The 24411-nt window shown below is 43.2% G+C and overlaps 2 protein-coding genes and 1 long non-coding RNA gene across 4 annotated transcripts; 1 reads left to right on the top strand and 2 right to left on the bottom strand.

Annotated features, from left to right (window-relative positions):
* Positions 1-6867: 6867 nt before the first annotated feature.
* Positions 6868-13017, top strand: LOC125550726 (probable serine/threonine-protein kinase At1g54610). 2 transcript variants are annotated; one of them, XM_048713797.1, is made up of 10 exons: positions 6868-7352; positions 7707-7798; positions 8545-9129; positions 9250-9534; positions 9619-9936; positions 10049-10276; positions 10970-11070; positions 11165-11246; positions 11451-11747; positions 12217-13017. In XM_048713797.1, the coding sequence occupies exons 3-10, from the start codon at positions 8638-8640 to the stop codon at positions 12352-12354; spliced, it is 1941 nt and encodes a 646-aa protein (XP_048569754.1). In that variant the 5' UTR covers positions 6868-7352; positions 7707-7798; positions 8545-8637; the 3' UTR covers positions 12355-13017. The 2 variants fall into 2 exon arrangements, with proteins under 2 accessions (XP_048569754.1, XP_048569753.1); XM_048713796.1 differs by having other exon boundaries at positions 6868-9129.
* Positions 13018-13336: 319 nt separating this feature from the next.
* Positions 13337-14681, bottom strand: LOC125553573 (glucuronoxylan 4-O-methyltransferase 2-like). The gene has a single exon (XM_048717341.1). It carries the CDS (start codon positions 14600-14602, stop codon positions 13628-13630), a length of 975 nt encoding a protein of 324 aa, XP_048573298.1. The 5' UTR covers positions 14603-14681; the 3' UTR covers positions 13337-13627.
* Positions 14682-22333: 7652 nt separating this feature from the next.
* Positions 22334-23499, bottom strand: LOC125553572. Its single transcript, XR_007304118.1, has 3 exons — positions 23422-23499; positions 23158-23222; positions 22334-22521 (listed from the first exon to the last, which is right to left on the bottom strand). It is a non-coding gene; the product is annotated as an uncharacterized LOC125553572 (long non-coding RNA).
* Between the last annotated feature and the right edge of the window lie 912 nt (positions 23500-24411).

Raw genomic sequence — 24411 nt, 5'->3', positions numbered from 1 at the left:
TATATTTAATAACCCCTTTATTAATTTTCTTTGCCGGCCGGTAGGGCTTGGGCAAAGTTCATCAAGGTGACTCCAGGCAAATGGCGAAAAAAGCTGTTGTGGCATTGACCCAAGGTCAGTAATTAAGTACTACTAACTAGCTACCATCTCTTTAATTCTTGTTTCAATACCATTAATTAATTATCATGCTTGATTAATTATTATCTGATTAAATTCTATTCTCGTAAAGGCCGTGAAGCAGGCGTCGGGGACTGATGTGTGTGCATACTACATTTTCGAGAACATTCGAATGATGGTGTCCGAAAAAAGCAAATCTCAAAGACAGGAATGTGTACGTTTGCCAGAACACTATTCACAATTTTTACATGATTATCGATATCTAGTCACACAACTAATACACATGCATATTGATCTCCTTCTTAACAGTTCAAAGAGGTGCGGGACAAGTTCCTAGCAACGGAGCGCATACGAGCACTTTAAGAGGAAATAGCGGGATTTTTGCTCGACCAGGTCATAGATCCCAAAGGAGAATACTATTACCCACTACCGCCCCCATGAACCACTCCTAATTGTCATCGTGCTTCGAAGGCACCAAGGCAACATGTAGCAGAAATTGTATGTGTATACATGTGTATGTGTATAATGGTGGTTGTGAGACATTCGATGATATATGGGTCGCGCTATTCGTCACCTAGGGTGCAGAATAAATTATTCTTCACCCGAGGTAATCTTACGATCGCTACTTAAATAAATCACGTTTAAAATATAAATAGTTACATGTATATTGATTTAATATATAAATTTTGGTATAAAAAAACAAAAATATAGGTTATAAGACCAGAAAAATCACATTTATGTATGTTTTACACTATGTTTTTACATTCGTAATTTTACATAACATAAAATATTTTTTACGATGAATACATATTTTTTTACGTTCTCTTTTTTGTATGAAATAATACAAAATTTACGAAACGTAAAAATATAGTGCATTGACGTTAAAATAGAGAGGGGGTGAAGAATAACTATTCCCCACCCAGGATGACGAATAGCGCGACCCATATATATATGATCGATTCTACGAGAAATTCTATTTATATATATGCATAACGTATACAATATGTAGTATCATAAAATACCAGCAAACAAAAAAGAATTAAATGGAAAACACAAAATTAAAGAAAAAATAAAAAATAAAACCAAAACCACCCAAATATTTTAGTACCGGTTGGTGTTACCAACCGGTACTAAAGGGCTCCCCGTCCCCAGCGCTGTCTCGTGTCACGTGGTGGCCCTTTAGCGGCGGTTCGTGCAGAACCAATACTAAAGGAGGGACCTTTAGTCCCCACTCTTTAGTGCCGGTTGCAGAATCGGTACTAAAGGCCCTTACGAATCGGTGATACATTCCGGTTTTGCACTAGTGAAGGGTGATGTTGCAAAACTTGGCAAGCCTCTGGTTGCAGCACCTGCTCGCTTGCAGTAGCGTCTACCATGGCATCTCAACTCCGGCCATCCTGCCCTCAGGGGCGGAGCCAGGGGGGACGAGCAGGGCCCCCCCCCCCCCCCCCCCCGCGAATGGTCGACAATTTTAATAGCAGTGATGAGTAATTACCTATGAGATTAAATCAATATATATACTCGGCCTTCCCTATACTCGAATCCTGGCACCGCCACTGCCTGCCCTCGTCAACATCGCTGAATATTGGCTCACAGCGGTGTCGCCGCGCTCATAATGGTTTTCCTCCACTCAAAAAGTAGCGGTGGTCTTGTATGGTGTCGCGAGCACGTCGGCTTGGGCAAGGGAGTGGTGGCGGAGTGGGGGCGCGAGGAGGGAGCTGCTGGAGTAGAGAGAAGATATGCCGGCGAGATATATTGAGCAGAATAGAGACGCGCCTCGCCGGCCACAACGACGAAGCAGCGGGCCGCATCATCATGGTGCTCATCATAGACCTGACGCCGGAGGGTTTGGATCACGACAGTGCACTAGAGGCGCCCGCGGAGACAGCGGGCACCGGGGCATGGCGTGGGAAGCGGCCGCCGGTGTGCGGCGGTGGATGGATGCAAGGCGGGCGCGTAGGGAGCGGGCTGAGCCTGGAGGCGGATGAGAGCGGCCTGCGTGGCCACGTCTGCGTGGCGGCCGGGGCGGAGGAGGAAGCCTAGTGCGTGGACGCAAAGTGTTTTTTACTGGAGCCGGGAGCTACCGGTGATCCTCCCACCAATGAGGTGCTGCCACATCTAAAATTGTGGGACCATGTACATGTGTATATGAAAGTATTGATTGCAAAAAATCTCTTGTATTTCTGATTTTAGTCTAATCAATGTCAGAATGATGTAGTACCTTTCCACAGCAACGGTACGCATGCATGCATGCAGAATCTCTCCTCTGTGTCACACACAAATCCATCCATTTTATCTTTGTTTAAAATTTTAGATGGACAATATCTCTAACACTAATTTTCTATTATTGAATTTTTTTATATATTCAAATTCCTGAACATGTGATCTGTAAAACAAGACCAATTTTGAATATATTTAAATTAGTTTAAGTTTTTCTATTTCAATCATATCAAAATTTAATTTTCACTTATTTCAAATGAGCGAGTGTAATTTGTTTTCTGAAACTAGTGAAATGTGTGAAATCTATCTTTTGGAATGAGTGAAATCAGTTTTTTGATTTTTTTAGTTTTCTTTATTCGTTTGCCTTTGTACATAACTTTATTAATGAAAATTTACCGTAGAACAATTGTTCTACGGTTTCGGGGTCAAAAAAAAAAGAAATCAGTTTTTTGAAACGACTGAAATATAGTATTACAACTGAGTGAGTGTAATGTGTTTCTCTAAATTGAGTGAAATCTAATTATGTAAGTGAAATTAGTTTTCTGAAATAAATGGAACCAAAACTTTAAGATGAGTGAAATCCCTTCAAATACACATGCCACATTTTTTCGGTGTGAAATATGTGAAACTAGTTATTTAAAAAAAATTAAACTAGTTATTTCAAACATGTGAAACTGATTATTTCAAAACTTTTTTGAAATGAGCAAAATATGTTTTATGAAGCGAGTGAAATTGTTTTTGGAAATAATTGAAATATGTTTTTGAAATAATTGAAATTAGTAAATCAAAATGACCAAAATCAAGTTTTTTTCGCAAAACCTGTGGAATCGGTCTCTTAAGGATTGAAATAAATTTTTTGAAATGAGTGAAATTATATTTTGAAATGAGTGAAGTGAGTTTTATGCAACAATTTAGGTCCATTTTTAAAATATGTGAAACTGGTTATTTCGGCTATGTGAAATGGATTGTTGCGTGTGCGAAACTGATTATTTATTTTTTTGAGAGGAGTGAAACTGATTATTTCAAATATATGAAATATTTTTTCAAAGCGAAACAATTTTATGTTTTGTGAAAGTCATTTCAAAGATAACTGAAATATATAAAATAAAAAGTATTTCAAATATATCCAAGATTGATCTTGTTCTAAAGATCTTGTCACCACGATTCCAAATATATAAAAAGTTTCAAAAATGGACATTTCATTTAACAGATATCAATCATTTAAAATTTAAGAATGATATTAAGTGCATGTCATTTGTATGGAGAGAGAATACATGCAGCCTCCGTCTCTCAATTCTAAATCTCTCTCTCCTCTGCAAAAAGCTGCTAGTCACTGTTTCGTCTCAGACTATATTACGAAGTATAGTACCGCACGAATCTTGATGAAACCGATAGACAGTGGATCTAACACCGGTACATCCCCGGATTGGAGCTGGGAAAGCGAGTTGCCCAACGCGGTCAACTCGTTCAACGTGCATGAGGAAGGAGGAATGTGTGGCTGTAGTTCGCTTCATGAGGCTGGTTGTAATGCGGAGTATCATATATTAGTATCATGCATATGATATTAGTGTATAATACTATTTTTTTAATGTATAGTATCATATATTAGTATTATATAGTATTTTATTTATTGCTATGCATGACACAAAGTAGCATAGCATTTATTATGATACGATATCATGATATGATACTATCCTCTCTATTTCTTCATTTAATGCTATGACACCTTATCAAAATTGACTAGTTGGCATGCATGATACTAACTATGATACTATCATTATAACCAGTCTAAGATGGCAACAGTGAGAGTGACCCTTGGGTACATATGGGGACACGTGGCGATCATGTGAGGCGGTTGATTTCGGGTTAGTTTGATTTATGTCCTGGGCGTTTTGTGCCTGGCTTGAGTCCTCCCTGGATGTTGTATGGTTAGGAGCCTGGATATACCTGTATGAGCCTGGTCTGGAAGCCGTTTCTTGAGTTTAGCCTGGTTAAAAAAAATCTGCATGCACTTAGCCGGGTCCAAATATGCATGCATGCGGTTAGCCTGGCCCAGGCATCTGAATATGGACGCCTGGCCTCTACCTCACCTGCCTGGGATTGCTAATAAAGTAACTAGGACAGGTATGGGGTCCACCTAATAATCAGCCATGCTAGGCGCGAACCAAACACTACCATCGCATGTGAGCCTGGTCAGGGAGAAAACCATCACCTCTCCAGGCTCATTCCAGGCACAGGTTTTCCTCAGGCATAAAGTTGTGGATGCAATTCAAGAAATCAGTCGGGCAAAAATAAGGGTTTTCCATCATCGAATCGCCCTGAACGTCCCGACCAGGCTGTGCGGACATTTTTTGTCTTCCAATGTCATGCCTTGGTCTGGATGTCCGAAATCTCACAAACTGGTTGCAAAGTTGGAAGGTTTGTAGGTATCCAGACCTTCTCCGTGTAGGCCCGTGACACCTCAGACTTGGCCAAAACCATGGCGAAGCCCGCACGTTCTCACTTCGCCCCTCCTTCATTACTCCGTATCCGCTCCCTTCCCAAACAGACGGCGACGTTGTACCATTATCGGCCACCCACCCAGACCTTGTCGGACGTCCGTCACTCCATCGGGTATTTGGCATGCTTCAAGTCCATTTTGCAGTTGTTTGAAGACATAAAAATATAGGATTTAGAGAAATTGTCGGAGAAGATGACGATAGGGGGGTTTTCTTGGGGCTCGAGAGATTGACTGGATAGGGTCCCACAAGTTGTTAATTCACCGGTGTGATCATGCACAACATGATTGTAAGGGTGAGGCAGTTCGCACTATTTTGGATTTTAAAAACATGCGTGATCCTATCAAACTTTCACCCTAGTATCCGAATGATGTTTCATGATTTTATCCAAATAGATCAACAGATTCAACATCGAACTTTAGAATCTGGTTGAGCACCTGTGAGTGCTTCAGAAGGACAACTAGAACATATGCCCAAATAAGTTGAGTTCAAATTTGAACTATTTTACTTTAAAATTTATATTGGATTGTAATATTTACATTTGGACTATTATTGCATTAGAATATTTGCATGCTATTTTATGGATGAACTGTTCTATTTATCTATAGTTATTTGGGGTACTCTTGACAGAGAAAGAAAAACACAAGGGGAACATTTTTTTAGTACAACTAGTCGTATCATAACTTTATTAGAAGGCAGAATTGTAAGTAAAAGGAGACTATCACTTGCTACGAACCACGAGCGTAGCACAAACACCACACCACCAGCGACCATACAAAAGTACAAAGCAAAAGCGCCTATCCTAATAGATAACAACACCGGCAGGAGCAGATTCGGCTCGATCCATAATATGTTTTCGACCACTACTTCTGCGATGAAGAGGGTAAGGGTAAAAGCAAAGGCAATGGCAAAGGAAAAGATGAGGGCAAGGGCGGCCTAGGATGAACTTCATCTATAGTCAGATTTTAGCTAGTACAACATGTCAGTTTTGGGCAGTCCGATAGCATGTACGAGAACTCCCCTATGCTACGTGTGTTAATCTAGATGAGTTACGTATGTTTGTGTTTTAACGCTGCATGAGATTATATGAAATTGACGATTTTTGTATGAGAAAGGCCACTTTGGACGCGGACATTTGAGAATGACCGGACGCTGTCTGCGGATATTTAGAAGGTCCTATAGACAAGTCCGGTGTGTAGATGCTCTTAGTCATCGTATGTTAGAATGTTACGTGTCCGTCGGGTAATAAAATGATAAGATCAGCCGTCTCGACAACCATCAGATGCCACCCAAAACAGCTTTCCGGTCTACTGTCCCAGCCAACTGGGCGCCTTCGCAATAGCTAGCTTATTGCCCTCATGGTTGCAAAGGTCCACTGAGACAACACCACTGCCCCGTTATGGTATGAGTCCCTCGGCCATAGAGTGTCGCCGGCCGCCGGAGTCGTGGCGCCTCCTCCGAACCAGCACCCCAAGAAACTGCCTCTACTCCAGCACGACAACGCACTCGTATGGCAATTTCTACAACCGAAGTTATTTCTGAAATATGCGTCGTGTTGCAATGCATAGCCTTGTATGCTCTAACGCGGGACGCTCATTCTGCGTTTTCTGCAACTGGGGCTATGTTTCTGAAACAATACCCTTATTGCAGAAGAGAAAATATTTATCGTCGAATCATTTTTCTTCTTTTTGAAACAAAAGACCTTTGTTGCAGAAACTTTCTGAAACTAGACCATGTTGCCGAAAGAAAAACTTCATCACCAAATACTTTTTTTCTTTCTGAAACAAGATCTCTAGTGCAGAAAGCTTTTGAAACAAGATGCTTGCTGCAAAGAAAAAAAAACTAGCTGCACGGGACTTGTCGCCCGTGCGAGCGCTGGATCAAAATCAATCCGACGGCAACGCGGGCGGCGGATGTTGTGCGAGCATCAGCCGGCTGAAGGTTAACGTTTTCCTTACTTAATTAGTGTAGCAGACAATTTTTTTGCTTCTGTTGAAAAAAGAATTTTGAATTTGGAACGCCACAACTAAAACATGCGCTGAACAAGCGACCATCGGACAAGACACAGAGAAATGGAGAGGCAGTGGTGATGCAGCAGCAAGCTCCCAGCAGCGCCCTCCTAAAATTGGACGAAGGACACGAAGTTCGAAGAAGCAGTCCCCGACGTTATCTCTCTCTTCTCATGCCGGCCCCGGCCGGCACGTACCTCCAGTTCCACATCCACCACTGCGTGCAACAATCTTGAATTTAATCGGCAACGTTCCCCATCACCACCAATTCACCACAAGGTCGCGGTGCCTGCTCGACGAGCGTGAGGAGACTGACCATAAGGTGTTCGACGAAATGCTGGACTAGGATTGTTATGTGCTCGCACTTGTTCGGGGGTCAAGCTTGTTGCAATCTTCGAACAAGGCCAGTTCACATGATCAGCTCACCCCAAGGTGTTGTAGAAGGTGACGTCAAACTGTCAGTCGGATAGACTCTGGGTATGCAGGGATCCTGACCTGCACCGCAAAGGTTTAGTTACTTCTGCAAGCTTCTGTAATTTCTTCTTCCCTGGATTTATTTCATGGTTTATTTAGTCACCCACTTCTATCCATAATAGGGCAGGAAGAAAATAGACAGAAGAAACATGCATACATGCTAACTTTAGTTCTCTACAAATCCTCCCCACCTGTAGTTTTTAATCTACATCACTGTACCTTTTAGGTGCCATTTTCTATTGTCTTTTTTTGTTTGAATTTTCTCTACCTTACTTTTTGTTCAATTAGCGCGAAAGAGATCTTCACAAAAATATACCATTAAGGCACAATCTCGTTTTAACAAATTCATTTTGCATAGTTATTCCCACCTTCCTCTCCTCCATTTCAGGATTAGAATGGAGTGAGGGGAAGGTGGGGGAGATTGTTCCGTTTCTGGTGCCATTGCATTTTCTTGAAAGGGGCGTCAAGCGGGAAGTTAAGGTATCCATCATAATTCTTCACATATTTCCTCGAAATGTTGAAATATATGACTAGTTGACAGCTAAACTATATATGGTTCTGTCCTTTGCTGTGAAGAGCCTAAATTGATTAGTTGTGTAGGACAAGATTGTAGTTTTCATGGATTGCTGGCATCCCTTTCTCATGTTGTTGACTTCTTAACTTGTGATTTTGCTTTATAAGTTTATTATTTGATTTCCCTTCAAAAATTAATTTCGATTGTTTTAGCCTTAATGTTTTGCTCTTAAAATCAAATCAATTTTAACCAGAAGAATGACCAGTTCATGATATAGCCTCAGAAGATGGAATTTTGATCATATTATTTTATTGTTGTATTAGAACATTGCAGTTTTGATGGATTGTCTATATCCTTGCTTTTTTTTCTTGACTTCTTAACTTGTGACTTTGGTTTGCGGATCTATTTGAATTTGTATTTGTTTTAAATTGTCCTTGATATAGTAAAACTGTTTTGCTCTTGATGCTAGCTTCAAAATGTGGAATTTCGATCACATTTGGCTGCTTACAGTATAATTCCTTTTTGAATTTGGAATAACTTCCTTGGATAGAGTTAGAAATTGCAATCATGACTATGGTGAAGTTTCTCTTTTTTATTCTCGACATAAGATTCTAATTGAGTTTCTACTAGTTTTGCTTTCTTAATCTAGTACAATGAACTTTGCACTCAAGTTGAAGGAAATATTTGGACATATCTTTTCTTCATATTACAGTCTGGAATTTGGACTTCTCATGCCGTCAAATTAAAATATCTTCAAGGCTGCTGTAACATTGAGAAGTTCAGGCATTGCTTGTCTTTTTGCTGAATGAAGATACATATTCAATTCCTTCGATCAAGTGGAAAGGCACTAAATGTGTTTATAGGCCGCTTTTGTTCTAAATGCACTAAACAAGAAGATAGTGCCACCTCGAAAAGCCAGACCACTGATGGCACGTGTATACATGGGTTAATCGCACCGTCCAGCAAGGATGAATTGTCGGCTGTACCTGAAGTTGCTGGTGATGGCAGAAATACAGAAGTGCCCAATGTCCAGTTAAAAGAGAAGCCAGTTCTTGGTTTTGACCCTCCTAGGAAGCCGAGGGCAAGACATAGACTCAAAATCTGGATCAGCACTCGGCACAATGGCATAATTGGACGATACGGTAATAAACTGGATTTAGGTTTCTTCAAGGGGGCGAAGCGGTTATCAGCTGAACATTTGAATACTGGATGGCCAGATTGGCTTGTGACTGTGGCACCTGAGGCAGTGCAAGGCTGGGCCCCACTGCGAGCTGATTCGTTTGAGAGATTAAGTAAGGTACATTATCAGTTTGATGATACAAGTTACTTCATCAGGAAAAAAATGATATTATTTCTTGTTAGTACTTTCTTCTTCTTCTCAATTTCCCCGTTTTGCATTTATTCTTTTGAGTTGCAGATTGGACAAGGGACTTATAGTAGTGTTTACAAAGCTCGGGATCTTAGAACAGCCAAAATTGTTGCGCTCAAAAAGGTTCGGTTTGCCAATACAGATCCTGAAAGTGTGCGCTTTATGGCTAGAGAAATATGTGTTCTTCGGAAACTCAATCATCCCAATGTTATAAAGTTGGAAGGGATAATAACATCTCCTGTTTCACAAAACCTATATCTCGTCTTTGAATACATGGAACATGACCTTGTTGGCCTTGCTGCAACTCCAGAACTCAAGTTCACCAAGTCACAGGTGATTATGATACTATTCTTCTACTGATATTTTGATTGGAATGCATGACATGAACTTAAATTATTTCTCATGAGTCTCATCCAGGTCAAGTGCTTGATGCAACAGATATTTAGTGGCCTTGATCATTGCCACAGCAAAGGAATTCTTCATCGTGACATGAAGGGCTCCAATCTCTTGATTGATAGCAATGGTGTTTTGAAGATTGCTGACTTTGGCTTAGCTACATTTTATGATCCTGAGAGTCGGCAACCACTGACAAGCCGTGTTGCAACATTGTGGTACAGACCACCAGAACTTCTGCTTGGTGCCACCAGGTACAGTGCTGCTGTGGATATGTGGAGTACAGGGTGCATTTTTGGGGAATTGCTGGCTGCCAAGCCAATCATGCCAGGCAGAACTGAGGTACAAGAAACTGCTACACTTTTAGCATCAAGAAAAGGGTATATTGTGATCTGGTTGACTCACAGTTGCTCTTATGTTATTTAATATGTGTTCTACAATAATTCCATGCTAGGTGGAGCAAATTCACAAGATTTTCAAGCTCTGTGGATCACCTTCTGACGAGTACTGGCAGAAATTGGAAGTGCCCCCAACAGGGATGTTCAAGCCCCTGTGCCAGTATAACCGGTGCATTGCTGAGAATTTCAAAGATTTACCTCCATCAGCTCTAGTTCTTCTAGATAACTTGCTTGCATTAGAACCAGAAGCTCGTGGAACAGCTGCCTCAAGTCTTCAGAGTGACGTAAGTTTAGTCAACCTCTGCTGGTTCCTGGTCATCGCATTTTAGTTTGTAAACTATTGACTTATAGAAATTCTGAAAGTATTATATCATGACACTAATAAAAGGATAATACCAAGGCAGGGCAGCCACAAGGGTTCAAAGGACAATACTATTGGGTCTGTTAACAGCAACCTGAAATACTGATCAGGACTAGTACCATGAAAACTTTTAGGTTACCACGGTATAAAAGTATCTAGTTTTGTACAATTTGTTTGTGGTAAGTAGAGGAATTTGAACATCTTTTGATGAGCCTGAATGTTTTTTTGCTGCAACAACTTTCATGCATATGTTATGTCATGAGTAACAAAATGAAACTAAGTTAATTAGTCTACTATATGTGGCTAGTTACCTCACTGAAGCATTTGGACTAGATCTGAACTTGGTCAGTTTTCCGCTTATTGCATGGAAAATTGTGCATACAGCCTGAATAAGCTATCAGATTTTGTTTGCTGGAATAAACTGTCAGATTGGTCCAGTAGTACCTTTTAAAACCTAGCATCATGCCAAAACTAATCTAACCTGGTGAAGATCATCAACTTATTATTTCTAGATCAGTTGGTATATATTTATTAGGTCAGCTGGCTAGTTTTGCAAACTGCATTTATTAAAAGATATTTGCGTACCAGCATTTAACCTATGTATCCAATTCTTCAGTTTTTTAGAACAGAGCCACTTGCTTGCAGCCCTTCGGACTTACCAAAGTGTCCACCGAGCAAAGAATATGATGCTAGACTCCGACAAGAGGAAGCAAGAAGGTATGATTTCATATCCTTTCTTTCTGTTCATAGGGAAGATGCAGTTGAGATGCTTTGTTAGTTGACCCAGAAATACTTCTTGCTCTTTGGATAGACAAAGAAGGCCAGAATCTGTTCGATCAGGAATTGAGAATCCTAGAGAAAACCGTGCTGCATATGGTTCTATTAAACCGCAGGTGCGTACAATCGCTCGGCAATCATTTGTTGAGATGCTTCCTTTCTGTGTATAGTTTTTCATTGATGATCACTGCAATCAGAAGAAACGGAATGCCTTACGTGAAATGATGCACTCCTACGTCTTTTTTCCTAAAGTGGTCACATTCTGCACTCTTTTTAATAACAGGATTGCATTATTTGACTGTTGCTTTTCCATCATACAGAGGCTTCAGCATACCAAAACAAGGTTCAATAGTGCACATCTCAATCCAAAGGATGATCAACTGACGTTGGCTACTGAGGTACAACCTCTAGGGTTTGATTCCACATGGAACAATGGAGGTAACAATTATATGGACCATCACGAAGTACCTGAACGCAAATACAGATCTGGCCGATTGGCAAATTCCAACATTTCAAGGACAAAGAGCTCAGACATGTTTAAACCTGAATCGACTGGCGTAGGGAACATTGTGCCTGCTTCTCACAACAAAGAGATGGGAGTAAAAGGCCCAATGGTGGTAAGTATGGTAATGCTAAAGATAGTGCGTTTTTTTACATATAACTGCTGTTTAATCAACCAAAGCATAAGTCTGGACAGCAGAAAATCACATAATATGTCAGCTAAGCGTTCGAGGACCTTTTTTAGTGCAAGCCCAGTGATACTGTTGGTGTATTGGCGCTGTTTATGCTGCAAAACTATTCCTTAAGTAAAAGGAACTCTTCTGCTGACACGATAAAAAATATTAAATATTTATATTAGTATTTCTAGAATAAGAAACACAAAGGTTATTTGTGAGTGCTTGATTTAAGATGAATTATTTTCTGCTGAGAGTTCAGATGCTTATATTGTCCTTTGTTGGGACATCAGTTCACCATCATTTCATACATATTGGTTTCTTTTGTATGTACCTTCCAATTTATTCTATTAAAACATTTTGAGTGTCTCTTACCTAAAATATTATATGTCTTTGTTTTTTGTCTGATCAGGACTACAAGGGTAAGAGCAAAATAGTCAATTTGTCTGGTCCACTGGCTACTCAAGATGGGAACATAGAGGATATGCTCAGAGAACATGAGCGGAATGTTCAGGAAGCGGTGCGCAAAGCGCGCTGCATCAAGAGTTGAGATCTGTGAAACAGATGAGTGGGATCGAACTGTCAAAGATTCCAGCATTTCAAAGTTCAAAGTCCTGGGATGGCAGTATGCATTTTTCTACAAAGCATCTCTAGAAGAGCAACTTCTCTCCAAATGGCCATAATTAATTGAAAAAGAGCTACTGCCATTTTTGTACAGCTGAAGATCATTACAAGAGTTGGGCGATACCGGTACCATTATTTTTAAGTGAGGCAGATGCCTTGTGAGCTTAATGAGCATATGCTGCCATCTGTATTGAATGTGTACTAAGGGGGCATGGTGAAGCTTAGGGGCTGGGGAGGTCTAAGAAATACAAGCCAAGGTTTGTAGCGGATTTTTGACGGTTTATGGCCCTCATATTTTGTCTTCGTGATGATATTTGAAGTACAAGAAGATTTACAAGGAAGGATGTACAGTACAAATACCACAGATTGCTGTAGCAAATTATCTGAACATAAAGAACATAGTTCTGAACAAACATTGAGGAGAGAAAATGGCAATTTCTCATGATAAAGCAATGTAGTCCAGTATCCCACCATGATAACCCATGGTGGATGCATTATGCAAGCATGACAACTGAACAAACTCCAAATCCTTGGGCCTGCCTCAGTCACATAATTTTCTGTAATATTAACATGAAAATGCAGAAGCTGAACCCATGATGCTGCTGGGAATCAGAACGATAGCTGCAATTGGTATTGCAGTTCGATCTTCCTGAAAAATTAGGAAAAATGCAATGACTAGATCAGACCATATCTCCTATGACATATACCCCATTGCTCCGTATCTTGAGAACAAAAGGTGGTTGTAAATCTGATCCTGCTAACAAAAGGTGGTTAGTTCATGAGTCGACTAGGCCATTCCTTTTAAGTTGTTGGAGGAGTTGTTGAGGTTGGTGCTTGCATAGGAAGGAGTTGGTGACTCCCTACCTGGCTGGGTGGCACTACATTGCTTGATCGATTGCAACGTCGCATGGAAAATTTAAAATGTACTCCAAAAGATAGATCACTGAAATTCAGGAAAGAATTCACACAAATTAATGTCACAGGGAGTGTTCATCCTGGAGTCCGTATACAACAGATCCCATCTTCCCATGTTTATAACTGAAAATGGATCAAAAGAAATCAAAACATTCTTGTTCGTCCCAGGGCAACAAAAAGAAATCAAGAATCTTGGAATTGCCATGTTGCAGATCCTTTTGGTTCTAAATCCTACAAACATAGTAGTATAGATTTTTGTAGTTGTATGTGCTTATGTTTTGCTCTCAAGGGCAAAATGGCATTCCTTCCTTTTCCCTGTGGCTCGGGATGGCGAAGCGCCTGAGCCTGCCGACCTCCTCCTCAAGGTAGCCTGCGCACAGGAACGCCCTGGAGAAGCTGTCCTCCACCGTCCTGTCCACGTCGTGGACCAACACCTCCGTCTCGCCACTCCCCGGCCGCCGTGCCCGCGCCGCCATCCCGGCCATGTATATCGCGCCGCCCACCCTCCCCGGCGCCTCTGGCACCCACCCAATCGGCGCGTCCACCATGATCACGTCCCACTCCGTCTCGTAGAACGCTGCCGGCAGCCCACGCATGGCGAGCTTGCATGGGGATCCCTCGAAGTGGTCCGGCGAGAGTGGATGATCCTTGGGCGGGGAGGCGGTGCAGTCCGGGGAGCCGCGGAGGCCGAGGAGCTCGTCGGCGTCGGCGAGCGTGGTCTGGTAGGCGACCTGGTGGGACTCGAGGCCGAGGCCCGGGTGGCGAGCGCCAACTTCGGTGATCAGGGCGGCGTCCTCCTCGAGGAAGGCGGTGCGTCCGCCGTGGTTGAGCGCCGCCCAGAGCGCGCTGTCGGGGCCAAGACCGCCGAACACCAGGAGGTTGCACGGAGCGCGCTGCGCCAGCAAGCGCGCGGTCATCGCGACCTCGGCCGCCGTCTGCGGCAGCGTCGCGTTGGCGGTCGCGTAGTGAACCAGCGCCTCGGCGACGGGCCCAGGCAGCTTCGCGCACCCGCCCTGCTGTTGCTGCTGCGTGTTGCGCCGTACGGCCTCGGGCGGGGAGGTGGTGGACGAGGCGGCGCCCGGTGATCTGGCGTGCGAGGCGGAGAGGGTGCGGACGGTGAGGAGGAGAATGAAGGCCGCGGCGGATGCGGCGGCGACGAGGACGATGCGGCGGAGGGTGACGTGCTGCCTGAGCTTGGCCTTCGCGGAGACGAGGTGGTTCTTGAGCTTGGCCTTGCGCGCGAGCGTGGGGCTCGTCATCGTGTATGCGGTATGCTGTTTGGCACTTTCGGCAATGCGATGAAATATCACGGCGGTTTGGTTTAGCGTGGTGTGGTGTGAGATAGTACTGAGATGTTGCTTCAAGGGGCAGCATTGTCTGCTTGATGGGTGACGAGGACCAGAGACCTAAAGTTTGGTGGGCGTTTGTTAGATTTCCCCCGCTTTTGTGGGTGTTTAATGGATTTGATTGGGAGCCACTCTCTCCCTTCACTATTACTAGCACAATGCCCGTGCGTTACTACGAACCCATAAAAAAAAATAAAGAGTTGTCACCGGCTTAGGAGATCGTCAAAAGATGATGGTATCCTGTGATCGTTGCATGGTTCACAAGAAAAAAAAGCGGAACTATAGTGAAAGATCATGTTGTAGTAACTGAATAGTATCGAGTGATCATAATAGGTCCTTTGCAATATTTATAGCGAAATAACATACATATTATAATGGCCATGAGTAACCTTTTTCTGAATGGTATGAGTAAGTTGAATGCACAAGATGGTAGATTAGGCAGGAGACAGTGTTGAAATTGCAATTTGTATGCCCCCATCTACTATGACATAGAACTGAAAAAATTGGCTGGGTAGAGAAACTACAATCAAGACCATGTTTTTGAGTTGAGATCACATACATGCATTTATAATTTGTGTTTCTACAGTAGTGGTGTTCTCATACTAGTATTTATTTATTTGGGATATCTCGCACCTTGTAAAAGTAACATTTGTTTACTTATGTCTAGTCTCACATTTGTTTACATGTCCTTGGAAATCCTTTTGGTGTCCATCTAACATATCTCATAATTGAAATGCGTATTAATTGCTAGTATAACACAAACTAACTTTAAGCATCGCAGCGGTGAGACAATCTCGCAGTAGTCAACTCCTTGAATTTTTTAGTAGCAACAACTTGATCTTTATGGATAAAAACCAAATTTGATTTGTATCAGTTTATAGTTCCATACGTATTCGTTAGACTCTAAGTCTTTCGGAGGAGTTTATCAAGATCTAATCTCGAATCATGTATATGGATACTATCTCTGATTATTTTGGTATTTAGCCAATTCTGAAGTCAGGGCCCACCAATGCTTGCATGTGTACTGTAGATATACCGTTGTCTAACAACAATGCCTTGTTTGCATGAGTTTTTCCTGCATGGTTCAGCTGCAAGTTCAACTGAAGTCTATACATATCGTGTAGAGACTTCTGTATTAGTCATTACAATAGGAAACTCTGGAACAACTTCCATTGTTTCTTCCTTTGATGGGATGATGCATATTATGTTATCTCGTCGAGTTGCACTGTCCTCATACTCACTCTTTTGCAAAAGGCATTTTTTTTTCAAAATATACCGCTCTCTATGAAAAACACTTTGCCTCGACATAGTGATGGAGGAATACCCAACATTTTGGGATAACCTGTAAAGTAGCACTTGTTTGATTTGAATAGTTTTGCAAACACTTTGCACATTTCTTAAATTCCAAATGTTAAGAAAAGACAAACATGGTTTGGCGTACCAAAAAATGGTGTCACTTCAACAGATTCAACTGCGCTACTTTTTGTGTAAATCTACAATGACTAAAGCATTACCTCAAAAAGGATAACGACAAATTGATTCATGTCATCTTTGGTCTTACCATGTCATATATGGTTTGATTACATCCACTACAGGAAACAGGTAATTTGCCGTCTGTGGATCACAGACGGCAAAGATTTTGCCGTCAGGAAGCAGACGGCAAACTCAGACGACAAAGATAAGTCGGCAAAGAATACTTTGCCGTCAGCTTTGTTGGGGAACGTAGCAGAAATTCAAAATTTTCCTACGTGTCACCAAGATCTATCTATGGAGAGACTAGCAACGAGGGGAAGGAGAGTGCATCTACATACCCTTGTAGATCGCTAAGCGGAAGCGTTCAAGTGAACGGGGTTGATGGAGTCGTACTCGTCGTGATTCAAATCACCGATGACCAAGTGCCGAACGCACGGCACCTCCGCGTTCAACACACGTACAGCCCGGTGACGTCTCCCACGCCTTGATCCAGCAAGGAGAGAGGGAGAGGTTGAGGAAGACTCCATCCAACAGCAGCACAACGGCATGGTGATGGTGGAGGAGCGTGGCAATCCTGCAGGGCTTCGCCGAGCACCACGGGAGAGGAGAAGGACTTGGGAGAGAGGGAGGGCTGCACCAAAGGCAAAGGTGTGTCTCAAGAGGCCCTCCTACCCTCACTATATATAGGGATCCCAAAGGAGGGGGGGGGGGTGCGCCAGCCCTAGGAGATCCAATCTCCTAGGGGGCGGCGGCCAGGGGAGGAGTCCTTCCCCCCTAAGGCACCTAAGAGGTGCCTTCCCCTTCTGGGACTCTTCCTTTAGGGTTTCCCCAGGCGCATGGGCCTCTTGGGGCTGGTGCGCTTGGCCCATGTAGGCCAAGGCGCACCCCCTACAGCCCATGTGGCCCCCGGGGGCAGGTGGCCCCATCCGGTGGGCCCCCGGGACCCTTCCGGTGGTCCCGGTACAATACCGATGATCCCGAAACTTGTCCCGATGGCCGAAACAGGACTTCCTATATATAAATCTTTACCTCCGGACCATTCCGGAACTCCTCGTGACGTCCGGGATCTCATCCGAGACTCCAAACAACATTCGGTAACCACATACAAGCTTCCTTTATAACCCTAGCGTCATCGAACCTTAAGTGTGTAGACCCTACGGGTTCGGGAGACATGCAGACATGACCGAGACGTTCTCCGGTCAATAACCAACAGTGGGATCTGGATACCCATGTTGGCTCCCACATGTTCCACGATGATCTCATCGGATGAACCACGATGTCAAGGACTCAATCAATCCCGTATACAATTCCCTTTGTCTATCAGTATGTTACTTGTCCGAGATTCGATCGTCGGTATCCAATACCTAGTTCAATCTCGTTACCGGCAAGTCTCTTTACTCGTTCCGTAACACATCATCATGTGATCAACTCTTTGGTCACATTGCGCATATGATGATGTCCTACCGAGTGGGCCCAGAGATACCTCTCCGCTTACACGGAGTGACAAATCCCAGTCTCGATTCGTGCCAACCCAACAAACACTTTCAGAGATACCTGTAATGCACCTTTATAGTCACCCAGTTACGTTGTGACGTTTGGTACACCCAAAGCACTCCTACGGTATCCGGGAGTTGCACAATCTCATGGTCTAAGGAAATGATACTTGACATTAGAAAAGCTTTAGCATACGAACTACACGATCTAGTGCTATGCTTAGGATTGGGTCTTGTCCATCACATCATTCTCCTAATGATGTGATCCCGTTATCAGTGACATCTAATGTCCATGGTCAGGAAACCGTGACCATCTGTTGATCAACGAGCTAGTCAACTAGAGGCTCACTAGGGACATGGTGTTGTCTATGTATCCACACATGTATCTGAGTTTCCTATCAATACAATTATAGCATGGATAATAAACGATTATCATGAACAAGGAAATATAATAATAACTAATTTATTATTGCCTCTAGGGCATATTTCCAACAAGCTTTTCATCAGGAAGACGGCAAGTGCCAATCCCAATAACACACGACAAAGAAATATCTTTGCTGTCAGCTGAAACACAATCTTTGCCGTCAGCTGATCTAATTTACAAATGGCAAAGATTTTTTTAATTTAAAAAAATCACAGGACATTTTCTAAAACTTTTCTCATGACATTCTTCATAGATCAATTTACACAACAAGTCTATTACAATCGGTTCACACAACACCTGACCATCAAAAAATGGCAGCTACAACATTGTTTGTATATCAATTTACAGAACTCAACATCAATATTTTCGATAATCAATATATCCTAGCCTCCTCCGTCCCTCCGTACCAACAAGGGGTAGTACAGGAATATTGACATGTTGTCCATCGACTACGCCTTTCGGCCTGATCTTAGGCCCTGACTCACCCCTCCGTGGTTCGCACAACACCTGACCGTCAAAAATTGGCAGCTACAACATTGTTTGTATATCAATTTACAGAACTCAACATCAATATTTTCGATAATCAATATATACATTCATGCTATAGAGAAAAAGGGCCAAGCAACTCTGCTGCCCTGCTGCAGACCGCACCGGCACGGGGCAGCGCCCGTCGGCAGCCACTCGGTGTCCTGCACCCGATGGAGACGAGCGGTAGCGGTCCTCCGCGCCCGGCGCTGTTCCCTGCGACGGCCGGTGACGCGAGTGAGGCGGGCTCCGGCAGTCGGACAGCATGGGCGGAGGTGGGTGATGGTGTCCTGGACTAGGGGGTACTCACCACGTCGTCTCCCGACCAGCTGGATCGGGCCGAGGACCCCCATGGCGGTTCACTCATGGCCCACTTCGGGCAGCCCATGCCGCACACGAGGAAGATTCCACAAGACTTGATGATCAAGACAAAGACTCCTCTCCACCAACGTATTCGACTAGGAATCTTGTTATCCCAGGCCTCCGGTACATTATATAAGCCGAGGCCAGGCTAGTCGCTAGATCATTATGACATTATTCATCATAACCTCGTGTTTTAGACCACAACATATGATCTCGAGGTAGATCAACTCTGTACTTGATACTCCATCAATATAAACAAGAGCAGGACGTAGGGTTTTACCTCCATCAAGAGGGCCCGAACCTGGGTAAAACATCGTCTCCTTTGTTCCTGTTATCATTGATCCGAGAATCCACAGCTCGGGACCCCCTACCCCGAGATCTGCCGGTTTTGACACCGATAATGGTGCTTTCATTAAGAGTTCCACTGTGAGATCGGCAAAGGATCAATGACTCGCCTGCAGATCAACTGCGACGTCGGCGTCTTCGTCGCCGGGTCGACTGGTTACCTTGGCTTGACCAAGGACTGTGCCCCGCTTCTAATCATCATGTTTGGACGAGGGCCTTCATCAAACATCAACTCCGATCTCTATCACGATCATGGAGGGATCATCCTTAGAGCTCGGGGGCTCAACGTCAACATTGCCCTCGGGCGACCGTGCTGTTCTTTCAGATAGCAAAATTGTATCCGCTGCCACCACCTCCTCAAGCATCGCTTTGACGATTCCTTCGGTGGAATTGTGCGAAATTGAGTCTACAACAACCCTGTAAAATTTTGTCGCGTTCTGACGGAGCAATCTCCGCCGATCTCCGATACACCGGAGCCCTGTCGAGTCTAGATGGGAATCAGGACGAGTTTAGGGCGTGGTCTCCAGAGCCCAGCTCGGAGGTTATTTGGAAGATCCAACCGTTCATCTGCTGCGGAATTTCCATATCTACCACCTCTCAAAATTTCAGCTCGATCCGACCGTTCAAACTTCAGAAACCTTCCGATTAGTGCATCACTTTTCGGATCTGTTTTCTACGCGAATACGAATCGACCTGAGATCATCTCTCTTCATGAACGAGATATTGGACAATCTTTTTGGAAGAATCTCTTTCTAGGGTATTGTGTTTTGTTTCCGAACACATGCTCACGAATTTTACTCCTTTTCGGAGGTAATCTTCACCGTCATGCTGGTGTCAAATCAGTCCGGCAATATTACTTCACGGTTGCCAACCTGCACTAGACATGTCGTCGCTTTGTTGAGCCGAGCTCAACTTCTTCGGATCATCATCTCGGCGAGCCGAACAAAGAATTCGGAATCGCAAAGGATAAATAATCGCCAACATCGCCACCCTACGGATCACACAGAGCGGGCACACCGGTATTGCCGCATGATCACTTCATCAAGCCGACATTGACCGCATCATAAGTTACGACCTGCGTCGGCATGGCCGCACTGTTGCTTCTTCAAGTCGATGTCCATCACGCCGAACTGCTTCAACACCTCTGCTGACATGGCAGCTACAACGTCTCCTTACCGACCTGCTCTGTCACCTCGGCTGGACCGGGGGCTTCACCATATCTTCATCAAACCTACTCCAGTGACTCCGGCGTCACCAGCCGACTAGCTTCGTCACGTTAGCTGGACCGGGGGCTTTGTCTCGGCGAGTCAAGCTTTGCCAGCGTCGCCATGCCGTCGCTTTATCGCCCATCAGGCAATGGGTGTGCGGATCGAGTCCCAATTTTGGGAGTCACCTTTCTTCGGATGGCTATAACAAATAAACCAGGTGCTATTAATCCTAGTAATTTTTGCTTGTTTAGGTTTATTTTTCCGAGGAATTATTACTCTGGTTTGTTCCATCATCTGTACACAGGTCTATCAAATGGTGGCCGCATTAACGACGGTCGCGTGGTCGTTCGGCTTTGCCATGCCTTTACCGCATCACGCCGACGCCCTGCATCGACAATGATTTCGGCGCCAGGCCACATATCTTGGATAAACTATTTTGCGTAAATTAATTACGCGAGGATTTTTATATATTTATATTATTATTGTTGGACTACACTATTTTACATGTGTAGGTAAGAGCAACTCCAACGGGCCGACCCAAACGGACGGCGTTTTTGTCCGCTTTTTGTCCGTTTGGGTCGGCCGCTGATACGTCTCCAACGTATCTATATTTTTTGATTGCTCCATGCTATATTATCTACTGTTTTGGACTATATTGGGCTTTATTTTCCACTTTTATATTATTTTTGGGACTAACCTATTAACCGGAGGCCCAACCCAGAATTATTGTTTTTTTGCCTATTTCAATATTTCGGAGAAACAGAATATCAAACGGAGTCCAAACGGAATAAAACCTTCGGGAACGTGATTTTCTCACCGAACGTGATCCAGGAGACTTGGACCCTACTCCAAGGAGTCAAAGAGGCGGTCACGAGGGTGGGGGGCGCGCCCCTGCCTCGTGGGCCCCTCGGTGCTCCACCGACATACTCCTTCCTCCTATATATACCTACGTACCCCCAAACGATCAGAACAGGAGCCATAAACCTAATTCCACCGCCGCAACTTTCTGTATCCACGAGACCCCATCTTGGGGCCTGTTCCGGAGCTCCGCCGGAGAGAGCCGTCATCAAGGAGGGCTTCTACATCACCATAGCCTCTCCGATGAAGTGTGAGTAGTTTACCTCAGACCTTCGGGTCCATAGTTATTAGCTAGATGACTTCTTCTCTCTCTTTGGATCTCAATACAAAGTTCTCCCCCTCTCTCGTGGAGATCTATTCGATGTAATCTTCTTCTTTTTGCGGTGTGTTTGTTGAGACCGATGAATTGTCACTACTGAAAAACAGGTTATTAATGGCGCACCTATTTTGGCTACTAATGGCGCACATTAGGTGCGCCATTACTAGCACGCCATTAGTAAGTTTTAGTAATGGCGCACTATTAGGTGCGCCATTACTGTCAGTAATGGCGCACCTAATAGTGCGCCATTACTAACCCTTAGGTGCCCCACTAGTAATAAAGCCAAGTGCGCCACTAGTAACCTTAGAGGTGCGCCACTAGCTAAAAAGCTAGGTGCGCCACCAATAAAGGCTGAAATACACCACTAATAGTATATTTGAAAAACAAAAAAAATACAAATTTACAAAAAACAACCTATAAGGAAAAATAATTTAAAAACAAAAAATGAAATAGAACCATAATTTTTATTATAGCAAGAATATTACCATGTCTTTACAAGTATCCAATAAAAAGAAAATTGCACAGAAATAAAACAAAATCCTATAACTAATCTTCTACTCCCTCCGTCCAAGAATACCTCTCGCAAGGGGAGGAAATTTTGAACTGAAGTGCATTTTACATTACAACCCATCATATTTCAAATCAAAATCAATCAAGTCCACGTCCGATCGGCAGCAGCGCCTCGTCCTGGCATCGAGGAGAGCCAGAACTCATCTCTTCGGTAGCTCGTCACCACCCTCCCGGCAGCCTCCGACATCACATACCCACCCTCCCGGCGTCGATCAACTGCTTTGAGGTAGCAGATTCCTCCTCTGTGTCTGCTCCTGCAATTAACACTTTGAATGCAATTAACAATTTGAATGTTAACAAGGGGCAAAGACAAGATGGATCAGTATATAACAATGGAGTACATGCACAATTATATGTTCAAGCTGTTTAATGTCACTCCCATCATCACAATTTCATCTCAGGAAATGGAGTAGAATAGATTTAATTGGATGTTTGAATGATATGGTTACTTACAAGTGTCAGGGCTATTACCGTCAGTTAAGTAATTGCACCAGATTAAAGAGGAGCCAAAGAATTTACAAGTGGTCTAGTGCATATGCAAGTGCAAGTTACTCAGTTAAAATTCAGTACTCCATTGCCCAAAATAATTCAGTTAAAATTTTGTTAAAAGATCACTGAATTAACCAAGTACTCCAGGTCAGGTCCTAGTTACTCAATGCATAATTTCTAAACCTATCATCAATGGAAGGTCACCAATTATAATTGAGCAGTAGCTAATTGACCAAACACACTGAGCTTATGCATAACACATTAGCTGCAGAAAGTACTCACCTTGCGGTGATTATTTCACAGGGATAAACCTCCAAATATAACCACTATACCACACTATATAAATTGTGAATCAAGGAACTGCTGCAATTGACATGAGAAGATCAACAATATATGCTCACCTCCAGGAACAAAGTCAGCTCCATATATATGCTAGCTCCAGGGTAAATATGCCACAATATCACACCTTGTGAAAAGAGCATCTTATTAAACAGTCGGTCACAAACATTCTAATTTCTTAACATAAAAAATTACCTTGTTTGAGGTAAATTAATTGCTAAAGTTAACATAAAAAATGTAAATTAGATTAACTATAAACTGTTCAAGGAAACAGAAAGTGCAAACCGCATAACAAACAAAAATAGCAAGATTAGCCTCTTGTTTACCATTAAGTTTGGACTTTGGACAAAACGTGTTTTGATTGATCATACAGTAGATTTACGGGGCATCTCGCCGAAGGACGGGTCCTTGGCGATCTGCTCCGCCATCTCCTTGATGCTCGGGTCCTGCGCCCACGCCACAACAAAATCCACGATTCAAGTTAATTGTCACACAAATTCCCATGAAATCGAAACAAATTCACAGGAAATTCGAGCTTGTATAAATAAATCTTCCCAAGAACTCAACTTTGACAATGGAGAGAACAGAGCAGAGTATTTCTAGGTTTGCAGAAACTGTAAAATGCTTCAGTAGAGCTTGGTTACATTGAGCAAGTTCGAATATGTTAAAAATGGACGCGAATATCTTCAGTGAAACCCAACCAAATTAACAACCGATTCAAACCTGTAGTATATGTAAGTCCTCCAAGAACTCGCATATGAAAATGAACAGAACAAAACAGAGTATGAAACTGTAAACGCTTCATTCAGATAATTCAGTATAAGCTCTTGGTTACATTCAGCAAGTTCATCATGGTGGAGAAGTCGAAGGGGCTGGCCGGAGCAGCCGCCCTGCGCGCGGCCTGCCGCCTCTGCTCCTCCGCCGCAAGTTACAGTCATACACATTAAACTGATATTAAGTTATATTACATCTCAATGAGTGTAACTATGAACTGCTGAACCCCATTTAGATCAGTAATGCATTTTATTTCTATCGTCTACCTACCACAGTTGGATATTAACCAATCATAACAATATCTATATGACATGGCTAAACAAATTGACGATCCCAAAAAATGCTCGAGAAACTCTAAGCGTATTCATTGACAGGGAGCAAAGTATTACATCATATACCTGTATATCCTGGAGACTCTGAAATGATAGAAAATGGGATGATTATGGCAACTCTAATACACTGGAAACAGGCATTGACTTTAAATTAAACCAGCTGGGCAAAATATTAAGTTGCAGGAAAGAACTCAACAGACATTTGGCAGT

Source organism: Triticum urartu, chromosome 4 (assembly GCF_003073215.2).
Source record: "Triticum urartu cultivar G1812 chromosome 4, Tu2.1, whole genome shotgun sequence".
In the NCBI taxonomy this organism is placed as follows: domain Eukaryota; kingdom Viridiplantae; phylum Streptophyta; class Magnoliopsida; order Poales; family Poaceae; genus Triticum; species Triticum urartu.
Note: the sequence above shows the minus strand (reverse complement) of the source record. Positions and strands in the feature narration are given on the sequence as shown.

Excerpts from the sequence above, each read along its gene's own strand:
- LOC125553573 (XM_048717341.1), bottom strand. The coding sequence starts at position 14,602 with ATGACGAGCCCCACGCTCGCGCGCAAGGCCAAGCTCAAGAACCACCTC.
- LOC125550726 (XM_048713797.1), top strand. The coding sequence starts at position 8,638 with ATGAAGATACATATTCAATTCCTTCGATCAAGTGGAAAGGCACTAAAT. Across the intron at positions 9,130-9,249 it reads CGTTTGAGAGATTAAGTAAG|ATTGGACAAGGGACTTATAG; the intron begins GTACATTATCAG and ends TTTGAGTTGCAG. Across the intron at positions 9,937-10,048 it reads TCATGCCAGGCAGAACTGAG|GTGGAGCAAATTCACAAGAT; the intron begins GTACAAGAAACT and ends ATTCCATGCTAG.